The 15,089-nt window shown below is 45.3% G+C and overlaps 1 protein-coding gene across 8 annotated transcripts in view; it reads right to left on the bottom strand.

The window, feature by feature from the left end:
* The window catches only part of DAB2IP (DAB2 interacting protein), a 1,964,804-nt gene that overhangs the window by 125,525 nt on the left and 1,824,190 nt on the right, over nt 1–15,089 (bottom strand). For 5 of the 8 annotated variants that reach the window (XM_069609509.1, XM_069609506.1, XM_069609511.1 and 2 more), the window contains one exon: nt 14,095–14,968. In XM_069609509.1, coding sequence (XP_069465610.1) covers nt 14,095–14,968 — 874 coding nt within the window. The remainder of the gene's footprint in view (nt 1–14,094; nt 14,969–15,089) is intronic. The other 3 variants (XM_069609510.1, XM_069609513.1, XM_069609507.1) reach the window with 1 other exon arrangement.

The following is a 15,089-nucleotide window of genomic DNA, read 5'->3' on the forward strand; positions in this document are numbered from 1 at the left end:
CTGAGAGAACCAAAGGGAGTTCTCATGGCAAGAAAGAGCCCTACCCGTAAGGCGAGCATCTGAAAACTCTTCAGCAGGTGGGCAATAATGGAAAACAAAGCCCAGCCCTCACAGGGTTCCCGAAAGCCCTTGAGCGCTGGTCCTGAGAGGGGAATGAGCTAATCCCAGATCAGGACCCTTCTGGAGAAATTGGGGAAGAGCCCCAACCCCACAAGAGAGACATTAAGGTAATGCTGAGACCAAGTGCCCTTTAATCTTAGCAATTAGGAGCTATACAAATCGAGTCCTGAGTGGAGTCTATGGTGCAAGGACTGGCAGAACAATGCACAGGCAAGATTGTTCTGGCAGTCCTTCCATTCTGGCAGTTTCGTTGCAAGTGGGCACTAGACCCTTACACCTTAAAGTGTAGCCCCTGGGGCCATCCTGCAGTTCACAGGTTGTAATCCTGCAGGCACAGCTCACCACCTTCATCCTCCCACGGTCGATACAATGAATAACATTAAATGGTGCAACAACAACTATTGTTTCAGCTTTTAAAAAACACAGGAATTCAGCATGAAACATTATATACAAATACAATGTTATTATTAAAGTGTAATAATGTTAACTTTATTTGATGTTGCGCTCACATAAGGTTAACTTAATATGACAAATATAACAAAGCCTGTTCGCAGAAGTCTCTTCATTTGGCTGTCATGAGTATCATGGCCTAGAAGGGCTGTTCCAAGAAATCAGTTCAGTTGGATGCACGATTGCCATAGCCTGAAAATGTTGTTCAGAGAAATCTGCTCGAGTGGCTGGCATGATTGCCATAGCCTGGCATGGCTGTTCGTGGAAGTCTGCTCCCTTTGTTAGCACGATTGCCATAGCCTAACATGGCTGTTCACAGATGTCTGCTTGGCTGGCACGATTGCCATAGCCTGACAATGTTCACAGAAGTCTGCTGATTTGGCTGGCCTGATTGCCATAGCCTGACAATGTTCAGAGAAGTCTGCTCAGTTGGCTGGCCTGATTGCCGTAGCCTCAGAATGTTCACAGAAGTCTGCTCGGTTGATTGGCATGATTGTCATAAATTAGCATGGCTGTTCGTGGAAGTGTGCTCAGGTGGCTGGCATGAATTGCCATAGCCTGTCAACGCTGTTCACGGAAGTCTATTTGGTTTGTTGGCACAATTGCCAAAGCCGAACATGGCTGTTCACAGATGTCTATTTGCTTAGCTGGCATGATTGCCATAGCCCGACAATGTTCACAGAAGCCTGCTCGGTTGGCTGGCATGATTGCCATAGCTTAGCATGGCTCTTCGTGGAAGTCTGTCATTTGGTTAGCCTGACAATGCTGTTCACGGAGGTCTGCTCAGTTGGCTGCAATGATTGCCATAGCCTCGAAATGCTGTTCACTGAATTCCATTTGTTTGCCTGGCATGATTGTCATAGGCTGACAATGTTCACAAAAGTCTGTTCGGTTGGCTGGTCCAATTGCCATAGCCCGACAATTTTGTTCACAGAAGTCTGTTCAGTTGGCTGGCATGATTGACGTAGCCTGGCATGGCTCTTTGTGGAAGTCCGTTTGGTTGGCTGGCATGATTGCCATGGCTTGACATGGCTGTACCTCTTTTTACACAGATTGGTTTGCTGAAACCAGACCCAGGCTGTGCACAATTGTTACTGAGTTGGCGAACAACTCCTCAACTGTGCTCACTCCAACAGAAACATGCTTTATTTATGTTGGCTGATGGCCAGCACTTGTTCTATGTAAAGGTTGCAAATGGACAATGAGTGGCAGTGCCCCTCTTGCTGCAGGTCCAGTCTAGGACACGTGCTGGGCTTCAGTGCTGCCTCCGGGGCCGAGGGCTCCAGGGCTGTGAAGTGGGACTGAAGTCTGAAGGGACGTCACTAAATGTTCAGCTGGACTTGGGGACGGTTTAAATCCAGCTTCCATCTCCTTAGTAGCTCCCACCGTGCACAGAACCGGCCCTGCTCCGGCAGGAGCCACCTGGTCTGGCAGACTGGCTGGGAAGAGACTTGGACACATGCAAAGGAGTGGCTCCTGCCAACCGAACATCTTTCCACCCAAGCCTATGGACAGGCAAATGTTAAAATATGGAGTACCCTAGGAATAGGAATATATCTCGTACATTTGCGGGAACGAAAATGGTTGAGTCCTTTTCCGTCCAAAAGTACCGGAAACATGGGCAACATTTTTCTTTTGGTCCTGGCATTCTGGACCCCCAGGATGCGTAGGAATACTCTTAAAAGTTTGAAACGTATCGTATATCTGCTGGAGGGTTTGGCCTCACTGAGGGCCAATCGAGCATTCACTTAATATTCACTAATATTATGAATGTTTGCCACGAAAGGCCCTTTTCACTTGTGAATGTTGTCATTTTTCCAACAGTAACAGGCATCGTTTTAGGAGGCAGAGGAGGGAAGGATGAAAGGAGGGGGGAGCGGGAAAGGAGGGATGGAAGGAGAGAGGAGGGAAGAAGATGACGTCTGTAAAAACAAGTATTACAATGTAGACGTACAAAACGTACGATGATGTCGCTGCTGAATTAAAAAAGGTAAGTCGCGTAAACACCAATGGTACCTATCGGGGGGATACTGAAACTAAAAACCTTGATATGTTTCATCTGGGGTATGTTAATCTTAGGGCTGGACAATATGGCACAAAGGTCATAATCTCGCTAGTTTTGGGCTGAGTGGTTATGTACGATATATATCTAGATATTTGTTATGTGGATTACATGCTCAGTTGTAAGCTGCCAACTACATGTTAGATACCGGCAGTACTAATACTGAACAGTAAATGCAAAACTCGAACATCAATTATCAGTTAACCTCATCCTAAAACTGCAATTGATTCAAAAGGACGTCATCTCAACAATAATGGCAATACTAACAAATAAAAATGCAAGTAGAATACACATCCCTATATGCACTGAAGTAGGCATAAAGTGACATAGTGATTTCTCATCATCTTAATTTAATGGGTGACATATATATACATATAGATCGAGAATAACTACATTGTCTAATCCTATATCACATTTGAAAATAAAGAACATTTGTCTGTCCAATGCGCCAAACAATCAAATGTTAATAACTGATGAGATTAATTCTATCCACACTTTGCCGAAGTATATTCTCCACACAATGTAGGTATACAATCTTAGCTAGCCATTGTCCAATTTAATTTTTACACAATAATAGTATTCATTGTTTGACACATAACAATGTTCAGTCTTTAAAACACTGTAATAATGTTCAAATTGTGGCAAACAATTTTAACGCAAGGAATCCTAAAGACAAAGAACTTGTGTTTCTACTTGAACTTTAGAGAAAGCAGTTGAGGTGCAGGTGCAGAGGGGTCCGGCGCCATGTGGGCGCTCATTTGAAAGGCTCTCACCTTGAAACTACAAGAACCAGAACCCCTAGGAAGGGGTGGCATGAGGCGTCAGAGTGGTCCTATAAGAGTTAGGTCAAATCCCTTATACAATCAAAAGTCTCTGACCCGTGGCCGGAGGAAAGCTAGGGGAAGGGAACCCTGCTTTCTGATAAGATTGTGAACTGTGGAATAAAGCAAGTGTGAACTCGCCAGCGGGATGCCGAAAGAAAGCTAGGAGAAGGAAAACCCTGCTTTCTGATGAAAATCAGCAGTACATGAACTGTGTTAGAACTGTGATCGGGGGTCAAGTCTTAAAAATTAAAGTGGGGGTACTCATCAGCAAATGAAATGGGATGTGACGTCGCCAGAAAATAGCCTACCATGGTGAAATTGGCTTTGCATAATCAGCCATATTGCACAGGACCAATGGCATTTGTCTTTCATAAAATCAACACACACAAAATGAAGAGAGGATATTTTCTGTTAATAGTGTTTTTGAAAACGTTTTAAACTCCAATAAATGATACAAATGTTTTCCATGGGACTTGCAGTACCGAAATGAAACATTTTACCTTTAGTAGTTTGCTAATTTTCATCAGGTTAAATAGTGCAGTGGTGAACCCTGACTACTGTGGTTCGATCCCCGTGGTTGGCTATAATGCATAAATTCAAAGAGGACACCCTCTGAAAAAAGTGGACCCTCAACTTGAGCCCTGACTGTGATAAAGAAAGGCCATAGTGAACCCAATGGAGGGAGGCCCAAACTGCAAGGAGGATCCGAGCCCAGCAGAGGGAGATCCTGGGGCAAAGAGTAATTGCCCAAGGTGCAAGATCACCAAGAGAACTTTTGTTTGTTTGTTTGTCATTGTGAATCAGCCAGCCTTCTAAGGCAAGAGTCTTTTGCAAGAAGGAGACTTAGCCTCTGAAGGTTTTGATACAGTTGAACTGAATTGTGAACCTCATGCTGACGAGGCCAAGGAGTGTGCTGTGCTCAAGTGTCCCGCCTTTTTCTGTGCTTCAAACGTGAGGAAGGGGATCAAGGAATACCACCCAGACTTTTCATTTTGTGAACACTTCATTCTTTTCTGGTGAACATTAGTCCACACTCTTTTTGGTAATTTAGCAGTAAGGAATTGGCAATCTTTTTTTATTGTTGTATAGGCCGTTTTTATTTGACAAGACGCCACTAGGACTGCCTTATTATTATTATTTGATGGTGATAACTAGCTCCCATCTTAGATTTAGGTTCAGATTAAGTGTTTATCTCACCCATTACAAAGTTCAATTAACACCCTTGAACTGTGATCACTTGTGTCTGTCTTTACTGTTGCCACCATGAGCTCCTTACAGAGGAAAGTCATGAACTACAACAGGGCACCTCTGATATCATGGACAACGATGTACAGGCATCTTGTCTGCATTCTCTGGGGGCTGAAGCTTACAGCTCTCCAGATGTTGTGGGCTATATGATCTCTCAACATTAACTACACAGGTTAGTGCAAAAGTCTGGCCATCCAACATGATCACTCAACATTGACTACACTGGTAAGGGCTGATGGGAGTAGAAGGGCAAAATGTTGGAAAGGCAACAGAGTTGCAGGGCCACACGGTCAGAAAATCCCCGGGTAATGATCAATATTATAACCATGTCAGTTTGGAAGTATGCAATTGCAGGTCTAATGTAATATATATCCAGCCAGCAGTGACAATGTATGGGTTTGGTGACTACCTCGAAAAACAAGAATGGTTATACCACAGCAATAACCAAAAAATGATGGTTGGAAGGGTTTGTATTAATCTTAGCCAGTGGCACTGCTTTGGGTCCGGAGCCTGCTATGCCTAGATACCCAAGGTAAACCTCACCAACGAGGTCCAATGAGGCCAAAACATGGCTGTAATTGCTTGTGATTTCATGCAGAAGGGTTGGGACCTAGTATTTTGAGCCGGGCTGCCCCTTTTCGGGTGGGGCCAAGCCTGATTTGCATATGGTCTTTCCCCTTCGGTAATATTTTATTAGGTTGACAACGGTGTTCTTCAGAGTTGCTCAGAGCAATGCCAGTGTTTTAGATTAATTTAAAACCTTCCAGCCATCACCTTTTTGTTTTGCATATAACACAGTGATAACCCCAACAACATCATTATCCTAAGCACATCATTATTATTGACACAGTAGATGATAATTATGGACAACAACTTTGAAGTGCATTCTTGGATGGATACAAACATTTTGGAGCGAGTAAAAACGAACACTGTTAACAGGCAATCAGTTGAAAATCAGAGGCTTTTAAGTTTTCTATACCCAACAAATTACCGCAAATGATCCCATTGAGCTATGCGAAATGAGGAAACGCTTAGACATTAGAATTATTTCCTCTCCTGAAGTCTGCCAGGATACAAAAACACATGACACAGCAGACAATTGTCCACATTTGGAAGCCTTGTGTGTTGCTTCTGAAAATGTGCATAACTCTACGTAGGAGCTCTCTGTCTCACTGCCTCGAACCTTGCCTTAAATTTGTAGTCCAGCTCCAATACAAAACATGGCTTCAGCGATATGCAAAAAACAAGAATATAGGCTCGACTTTAGCTGCTGAAAGTAGTTCATAAGTTAAGTCAGTAGGTGAACCTTCCTGTAGCAGGCATACGTGTGCAGCCTGCTGGTGAGGGATGGAGAAGAGACTTCACCTTTCACTGGCTGGAGTCCGAGTACTGTCAGCAAATAGCGATACCTCTCCATAAAGTGCTTAGAAGGCACAGGAGAGGTTAGGTCTATGCGAGTACAAGTGATTATATTCATCCCAGGTGTATTTTCGTCCTGGAATGGACCTCACCAATGGTGTCCACAGACACACCCACCAGAGTTACTTTCTTTACACTGTATCTTGGTTAAGAAGCATTACGGGCGGCTAATGTTATGTTAAAGGTTCTCATACCGCACACTGCCGCCACTTGCATGGCCTCTTGTGTTCGAAACATGTCTGGGTTTGCCCGTGCTTCCATAAAGTGGGGATATAGCCTAGCAGGTCAGGTTGGAGTGCTCCCACTGGTGATAGAACCAATAATAATTTGCAGTTGGCTGGTCCCATTCTGCAGTACCACAGCTGGGAGGCAGATGCACTACAAAACAGTAGCGTGAAAGGTTTCCTAGAGCAATGCCAGTGGTTAATCTAAACACTCATCACAGATTTGGTAATGGCTTTCTGTTTCCAGCACTGCAGGATTGCATTGTTTGAATTCTGATATGTCTACTTTGTTTGGAACGAGGCCACAAAATGTTGTTGACAAAGACCAAAAACGCAATAGAATGTGTCCATCATGGACCTAGCAGGAAGGTCTGCAACCTTTGGCTTTCCTGATATGTCAGACTACAACTCACATCAGGCGTATCCAGCATGATAAATTCTGAGGAGCCATGTCAGTGGTCGTCCAGAACATCTGGCGAAAATCATCATGGAGACCCCTGACCTAGCTCCTCTTCAGCGCTCCAGAAATGATTTGGAGGTCAGAGGTTGTTGCTCCCCACTTTGGAAAGTTAGAAGTAAAATTATTTTAAGGGAGTAACTGCTGTGAGAAACCTGAGGTTATTCTCCCAAGCCAGCCTTGAATATCCCTTATTCAGGTGGCCTGGGAAGGGCCGATGCTCTCAGTCGCCAAACCCAGGGACGGATGGAAGAGAAAAGATCACCTGGATGGGGGAACCCGGGGTTGTGCTCGGGCAAAGGACCCAGGTGAGGTGCAGTATTATACCGAGGAAGACAAAGAAGAGGACGAGAACCCCAAGACCTTTGTAGGCTATACAACATCTACCTCCCTTACTCTCAGTGAATTGCCCGGCCCAACTACGAAAATCCTCTTTTTTCTGTTGTCCACCCTAATAATCCCGGTAATTTCATTTGTTTAGCAAACCCCACCAATCTCTTCTCACTTTACCAACACCCCTAGGACGAAGAGTATAATTTTCTGTGACAACCCCCGTTTTCCTGATGCAAACACTTTGACATATCACAAAAGACTACAGACTAATATCCAAACCAATTACCTGACTTGTCCCAACATAAGGGTCAAGCAAAGTCAGGCAATAGACCAGAATCACACACACCTGACAGCCCTTTCCCTTACTCACAGGGATAAAGGGTGGCACAGGAGTGCACAAGATGAGCAAGGAAGACTGTACGTCGAGAGCGCTTACTCTGCACAGCAGTTCAAAAGGAGGAGAAAAACGGCACAAACTAGAGGGTGACAGGGAGAGAAGCGACCTTGCACTTTCCAACCAAGGCCTGTGAAACCTCCATGGAAGAAATTGTAAAACCACGAACAATAGCCCGTGTGCATTGCAGCAGATGTCAACAGTACACCAGACACTCCTCGCTGATAACCAAGCCGGGGATAGACGCTTGTCTCTGTGGTACCAACCTTGACTTCAAAGAGAAGGAAAGCCAAGCGGTTTATCACAGCTGGTGAGTCGAGGGGAAAGTCGATCAAAAACCAAACTGTGTTGAACAAAAAGTATCAAACGGCTAATTGAACAGTGAAAGCATAAAGAGCTATTGATGCTTAGAGGGGGAAACCAGCAACAGAGGAGTCAGGCGTCACTTGGATTCTCACTCAGGAAAGCTCTGGGTGATTACCCGATTGTTGAAACTACCAGTACCAGAAAGCCTTGGGAAAGACAAGAAAAGGGGTCAAAGTGGTCATACAGGGGTCTTCTAAAATCCTATGTTTAGTCGAAAGTCTATGACCGACAGATGATTGTGAAGTTAAGGGAAGTGAATCCTGCATCATAACAATTGAATGGGAAAAGGCATGATTGACAAGATTGGCAAGAGTGAACCCGAAAGAAGGATGCCAATAAAGAGTGGGTGAAGTCTAAAGTCCCGAAACACAGTGTGTTGACAAGAGTGAACCCGGCTGAGGGATGTTCGCAGTGAACTGTTTAAAAAGACATTAAGACTCGGGAATGTCACCCACAAAATTGCATTGAAAGCCATAGTCAACCCAATCGAGGCAGGCGAACAGTCGTGTAGGAAATGAGTCCGGAAGAAGGGGATCCAAGGGTGAGAAGCCAACACCCCCCAACCCGTGAATGCAACAAAGAAAAGTGAAAAGTACAAGAGGGAAAGTCTTTGAATGCATGCCATGCCAGACTGAACCCGACAAAGAGAAGCTGATATTCAAACTTGTGTTTATTATTTTGAGTACCTTACGTCTCCTGCGGCAAGAGACTTTTTTGTAGAAAAGAGACTTAGCCACAGAAGGCCCTGATTGCTGAGAGCGCAACTGTTGGCTCGTGCTGGGAAAGCTCGAGCGTGTTCTGTGTTCCAGAATACTACCTTGTCCCGTGCTGAAAACGAGGGGAAGGGAGACTCCAACCACCGCATTCTGACATATTCTGAACACTACCTTCTTTCTTATAAACATTATCCTACACTTCTTTTGTATTTAGCGTAAAGATTGGTAATAGGCTTTCCGACGCAACGCCACTAGGCTGCCTTATTTTCATTTGACCGTTGACACTCGCTCCCATCTTAGATTTAGGTTTAGAATAGGCATTTTTCCAACTTATCTTTACAGTTTAATAAACACCCTTGAACTGTGATCACTTGTGTCCGTTATTGTTGCCACCATGAGTTCCTTACAATACATTTCGTTTTTAAAAACAGGCCTTTTTTTGGCAATCCAACCATTCTAATTATCCAGTCCTTTTGAAGATTCTGGCTGTCATCATTTTGGGGGAGGAGCTAAGGCCTAGTCTTCTTTTTTGGAATGTGTGGTTCATTGCACTGGTCTGAACACAACTACTGGGCAATGGTGGGGCCGCATTACATAACGTTTCCAAACACATGCAATGTATTCACACTATTAGAAGAAGTGCAAACATTGCTCTATTTCAAACACGTATTAATTCCATGCATTTTTGCAGCAGGTCAATATTTTCCTCTGTACTCTTAACATGCCCTATTAGCACCAGGGCAAACTTTGTCCTGGCATAAAAATGCATTGGAAGAATAGGTATTTTTTAGGGAAATTTTGTCCTGATGCTAATGTGGTGAAACAGTGCACTTTAGAGTGGTGCAAAGTGCCTGCAGTGTGGTCCCAGGCGGAATAAAAGGTCAGGTACATTGGCACCTGCTACTCCCCATTTTTCCTAGTTGTGAATAAGGTCATGATGTTATGGCGTAGAATAGACCAGGACGCTACTTATCAGGAGGTATGCTCCTCCCCTTTCACGCGTCAGGCTTTCAAGTGTGCGGAAGCTAGCATATCACGCCGAGCATATAGAACCACTGCCCAGAGTCCTGCCAAATGGACCAGGAAGTTCAATGAGCGGGAGCGGTTGGGAGCGGTGCGCCTCTACTTTTTTAAATTACGTTTTACAGCTCCTACACTTTTATTTTAAAAAGAAACGTTTCGGAAAGGTTTCGTTTCAAAATAAAAGTGTAGGAAGAATTTGAAACTTGCACTTTCAGTGCAGTGCACTGAACGTTTCTTTAAACAGTAGGGTCAAGTGTTTGGGGGTTTGTATCGTGTGTGGGAGGGGGCGTGGTGATGGGATTTGTAGGGAGTGGGTGCAGGCCAGCAGGGAACATAGCTCCACTACTTCTTTTCGTACACCTCGACCACTGGCAGGAACTCAAATCTAAAAAAGACACCACACTTCAAAGGCCAGGGGAGGAGTAAACAGGCCACCTTGGCATCCTGAGCATTGCGCGTGTTCACAAACATGACTTTAAGCAATGCCCTTCCTTATCTGTGACCACATTCTCCGCCCCTTGAGTTAAGAACTCTTTGCAAACGCTTGCACTTCTGTGCCGGCCTCAGTGTTTCCTTTCCAAAGGCATGAGTTAAGTTCAAAGGCCGTAGAAAGGTATTGCACATTTAAGGCTTTGCAATTAGTTAGGCTCAAAAGCCCTAGAAAGACATTGCACATTCAAGGCTTTGCAACAGGTTTTGTGCACATATGGTTTCTGCACCTCTTTCTCCACCAGCTGTGATGCGCCACAAGCATATCGGGTTTTCAGGATATCGCTCATTGGTGGTCATGAGATCCGTGTGCTTGCATCCGGTATCCTTGCATGTAGATTTATCTCCTGGACAGTAATGAGCGATATCCTGAAAGCCCAACATGTTTGCGCCACTTGAGTTGGTGAGTTGGACACACACAAGAGAATACCGTTGGTCTGAAAAGAGCGGAACTGGTACCAACCAGAAGCTTTCCGCAATGGGTCTCCCCCAACACTACGAAGAACCGGCTAACAGAGGAGGGCGACATGCGCTGATCACAAATTCTCTGACCTACGTCCACTCATCCCTCCCTTCTCCAGTCGCCACTTGCACAAAGCTTTTTTTCACAAGATAGCTGTGTGATATCACATCCGTGAAGCGGACATTCGACTGCTACTTTCTATAATGCAAACAAGCACCCCATATAACTACAGAAAGGTCAATCATTTATATCAATGAAGTCTGCGAGGATAGCGCACATATGAAGAACTCAACTCTAACACACGGCAAGATTTCACACCAAGTTCGAATCCTGTCTAGGCTGACTAAGGCCTTCATCATTCCATGCCCAACTAATAGAGTGCAATTGAACTGGGCAGCAATAATATGAATAGGGCTTACTGTAATCACTGTGCTTGGAGGCGGGAGCAATGCAGCATGGTGCACAATATAAGAGGCAACTGATGGACACATGGTGATTGAGTTACCAAAAAGATGGTGTGCACCAACATTCCTGGTCCACAACCACTTTGCAGAAAATGTAGCAGCCAATATTTTAGTGCCAAACAAGAAATGACCACACTGTGACCCTCCAACAACTTGTCTTTCTGAGTGATCTTTTTCTAACAAACCGGAAAGATGCCCACCAGATCCTGAGGCGGGCACGCGTGCGATGAGAAAGCAATCACCATTGTTTAATGTGTATTCCTGTCCGGGATAACATCAGTAAAGCCAAGGGCTAACCGTGGTGAAATAGCAAAGGGAATATTCATGGAGACCACCGCAATCCAGAAAACGTTTCCACATGCAACGTTCCAAATCATTCTGGATAAGCAATGCCTGCAACTCTTTCTGGATCTTTAGAAAGGTTCTCGATCCCGACTGGAATTGCAAGGTGTGGAGTTGTGCTTTAAGTGCGAGACCCAGGAGCTTGTGTGGGCAGGTTCCCAAATTGTAATAAGGAATTATTTTTTTTCCTACTAACCCTGGGGAACCAGAAGGACAAACATAAGTGGATTGGCCATCACACAACTGCCTGTGATTTTTAATGTACCCCCCAATTCCCAGTGAGGTATAAGTACTCACTGGGGTTCCGGGTAAATGCAGTACTTGCGTATTTTACTCCCTAAAATGAAGTGAATATGCGCACGCATACGACCCTTCGTGCCACTTGCGCTGCTCAGATGTTTAGACCAGTGGCATGAGCAGCACCCTCCAAAGAGGGGGGGGAGGGGCTTCTGCTATAGTGTAGACTAATATGAAGAGGTATGATCATAAAGTGTCTATTTTGTTTGGATCGGTGGATTCTGAGAACAGCGGGCCCAATCACGAGTTTGGCAGAAGTGGTAGAATGACTGTGTTAATCCCCATTTTTGGAGGCCATAGGAATCCATGGAGATTTTGGAGGAAATACGGCAGGCGGTAATTCTGCTGTGGTAATTGCTTCAGTTCTTGGCACTAATGTGGGGGAAATATCTGGAAAAGACTCCCTTTTACCACCAAACTTATAGTATGGTGATGTGGCGAAAGCGGCAGCAATTCTCACTGCCACTATTTACCATACCACCATACCTGCAATGAGCACAAATGTCCCTCGTTAAACATTTAAATATGTTTTTATTTTATGGGCGCTTTGAAACACAATTTACTTGATGTATAAGCGCCTTGCAAATGTAAAAATAAATTTAAAAAAATTAAAAAATCATAATACACCAAGCAGGAATGAGAACTGTATTTTCACTCCCTAAAAAAAACCTTTTCTTAGGGAGTAAAATGCTGTTGCCTCCAAATCAAAAGCGCAGGACTGGTTTCCCACCCGCCGCTTCATGCCTGTGGTGCTAAAATACCACACGTCACACACAAAATGGATGTCCTTATCGTGAAAATATAAAGAGTATAAACCAAAACTCTGTCAGTGAACATAAGTGGGAACACAATACCAGGCCACACGCACGTATCAGGAGAAACTAAAAAAAATCCAATGAGACCTATTGATTCCTGCCGCTAAAGCATCCTTGCTTGGGTCTACCTTGGGAAGTAAGATTAATGCTTCGTGACAAACAGCCCAGCTCTAGGGATGGGCTATTAATCGCAACTGCGGCAGACGCCGCTACTCCCACTCGTTCCATCCAACGGTACAGACACTGTACTGAGTATTCAGAAGTGACATTCAACGTCTTCAGCACCTCCACAGTACTGGAAGCAACCTCGAAATTCTCAAAAGATTACAGAAGGGTCATCCATCAGCCACATACACTGCACCAGCCTCTCAGAAATATTCCCAGAAGGCAACTCAATGTCTTTGATCTTAATGCGCTCCTAATACAAGCTTGAAGGTACTCCGAGTTCTGCAACTCGTGGCTCACCAGATGTTTTGGACTACGGCTCCAATAAACCCTCACCATTGACTATGCAGGCTAGAGTGGATGGGGTTTGTAGTCTTAAATAAGATGAAAGGTTTCAGACCACTGTGATATATGATCTGGTAGAGGACTGAACTTCTCTCTCAGGTCCTAGCACCTGCCGGCGCAGGGCTTTAAGGCCTTGCCAAAGCATAGAGTTAAGGTCAGACGGGCATCGGCCAGTTCCAGAGCCTTAAAAAATATGGTGTCCTACTGAGAACTCTACTGCAAGGATGAGGGTACACCATTGTCAAGTACCCAGGCACACTGGGAGTCATTGAATGGTAAGTGATGGCAGGTGGAACACAAACTGGGACACAGCAGCACCTTCGACCACAAATATGTTACGGCAAAGACCACCCAAAACAGATGACACCCTAAACAGAATGGACTGAGCCAAAGTGCTAGGAGTTAAAGCTGTTAGACTACCAATCAACTCTAAAGAAATGTTTGCAGTTTATTAAAACAAAAGTAATTTCAAAGGCAGCAACTGCACCGGTCATGCTACTCCAGACCCAACAGCACACTAGACCCTCTGGGACAATAGTAAAAGGTCTGGTATATCAGCCCATCACACCGATGCCGCCACCGAAGAGCTTCACAAGGCACACTCCACTTGCAAAGTCTTGGAGCTTCCTAGTGGATGCAGTTACACATGTAATAGTGACAGAACGGGACAATTGTACCACTTGGTACCCGCCATGCCTATACAGACCGCAATGTAACACCAGGTCAGCGGGCTTATGTTCAATGTTTCATGCTTCAGAACACATCACATCACCCTTATTGGGCAAATAGATTTGTCACCCAGTGATGATCCACTTTATGGAAATGGGAGTGTTCAGTTGGACGCATAAGACTACGCTCGGGTTGGGTACCATGCACAAAAGAGCACGATGCAATGACAGACCGCAATAGTGGATGCAATTAAAATGCAGCATAAAATAACCCACACACAGCGAATGCATTGTTATATCTGAAATGACACGCTCCACCCGAGGTCTACAGTTCATCGAACATGTCATGCGGTTTCACAGATCACTACGTTCAAATTAGACATACCGTGTGTAAAGCATTACTAACCCACCTGTTTGTGCATGGTCCGTTGCTTCATTTCCGGGCTGTCACCCTTGGACGATGAAGACTGTTGTCTCAACCGGGCACCGCTGCCAGGCCAGTCTGGGGATGATGACATCATGCTCCCACTTGATGGCCTAGGGTAGGGCGCTGTGTTTAATAACGTGGGGGGTGTCCTACCTCTAGTCATGGTAGGAGGTGGAGGGGGTGGCTGGTCTATCCTCCTCTGGGGACCCGCACTGTTCTGGCGAGGCATGGTCGGCTGACAGGTCTTCTCCGTTAATGACATCTGCCGACGTGACAGGTCCCCAGAGCGCCTTGTGAAATCCTCCGTTCCCCCTGGGTTCACAAATCCATGCTTGGTGCCCGCCAAGTCCTCGCTGTTACTGTGGGAACTGAGGGAACTATGGCACTCGGACCCAGAGTCCCCCATTGCCCGCGGAGATACTGGCAACCCTGCTGCCATCTGGTAAACTGGGTTCTGGAAGGACAAAGGTGCCAACAGTTGAAGTCTGCCAGGAGTTGTGTCCGAGTTTGGGGTTATGGGGGTCTGCCCCGCCCTCCGCACAGTCGTCATACTAACTAAATTGCTTTGTGGCGTTCGTGTGGCCCATAGTCCTTGCAACTGCCCAAAGGACGACTGGCTGTCGTTCAAAGAATCCCCAATGCCAGATGCATTCGCCCCAGTGTCCAAAATCCGATTGTCTTGCAGGTCAACCATGGAAAGACTTTTACTGCCGTTGGAGATCTGTACATCCGGTTCATTGGCTTCCGAGTAGCTGGAGCTCCGGGCCGGCGAAGGCTGAACGCCAGCAGACCTTGTGACAAAAAATACGTCCTTGTTTTCAGGAGTTGGAGATGGTAACCTTGTGAAATCTATCAAACTACGGGGAACAGATAAACAAAGGGAGAGCAGCTTTAAATGCTAAACTGAACCGGAGAAATCATTATAAATAAGGTAAGAGAGAGGTGGAAAGAGAGGCCAAACACTGTGTAGATGGTGTC

Source organism: Ambystoma mexicanum, chromosome 8 (genome assembly GCF_040938575.1).
Source record: "Ambystoma mexicanum isolate Mex_15411 chromosome 8, UKY_AmexF1_1, whole genome shotgun sequence".
In the NCBI taxonomy this organism is placed as follows: domain Eukaryota; kingdom Metazoa; phylum Chordata; class Amphibia; order Caudata; family Ambystomatidae; genus Ambystoma; species Ambystoma mexicanum.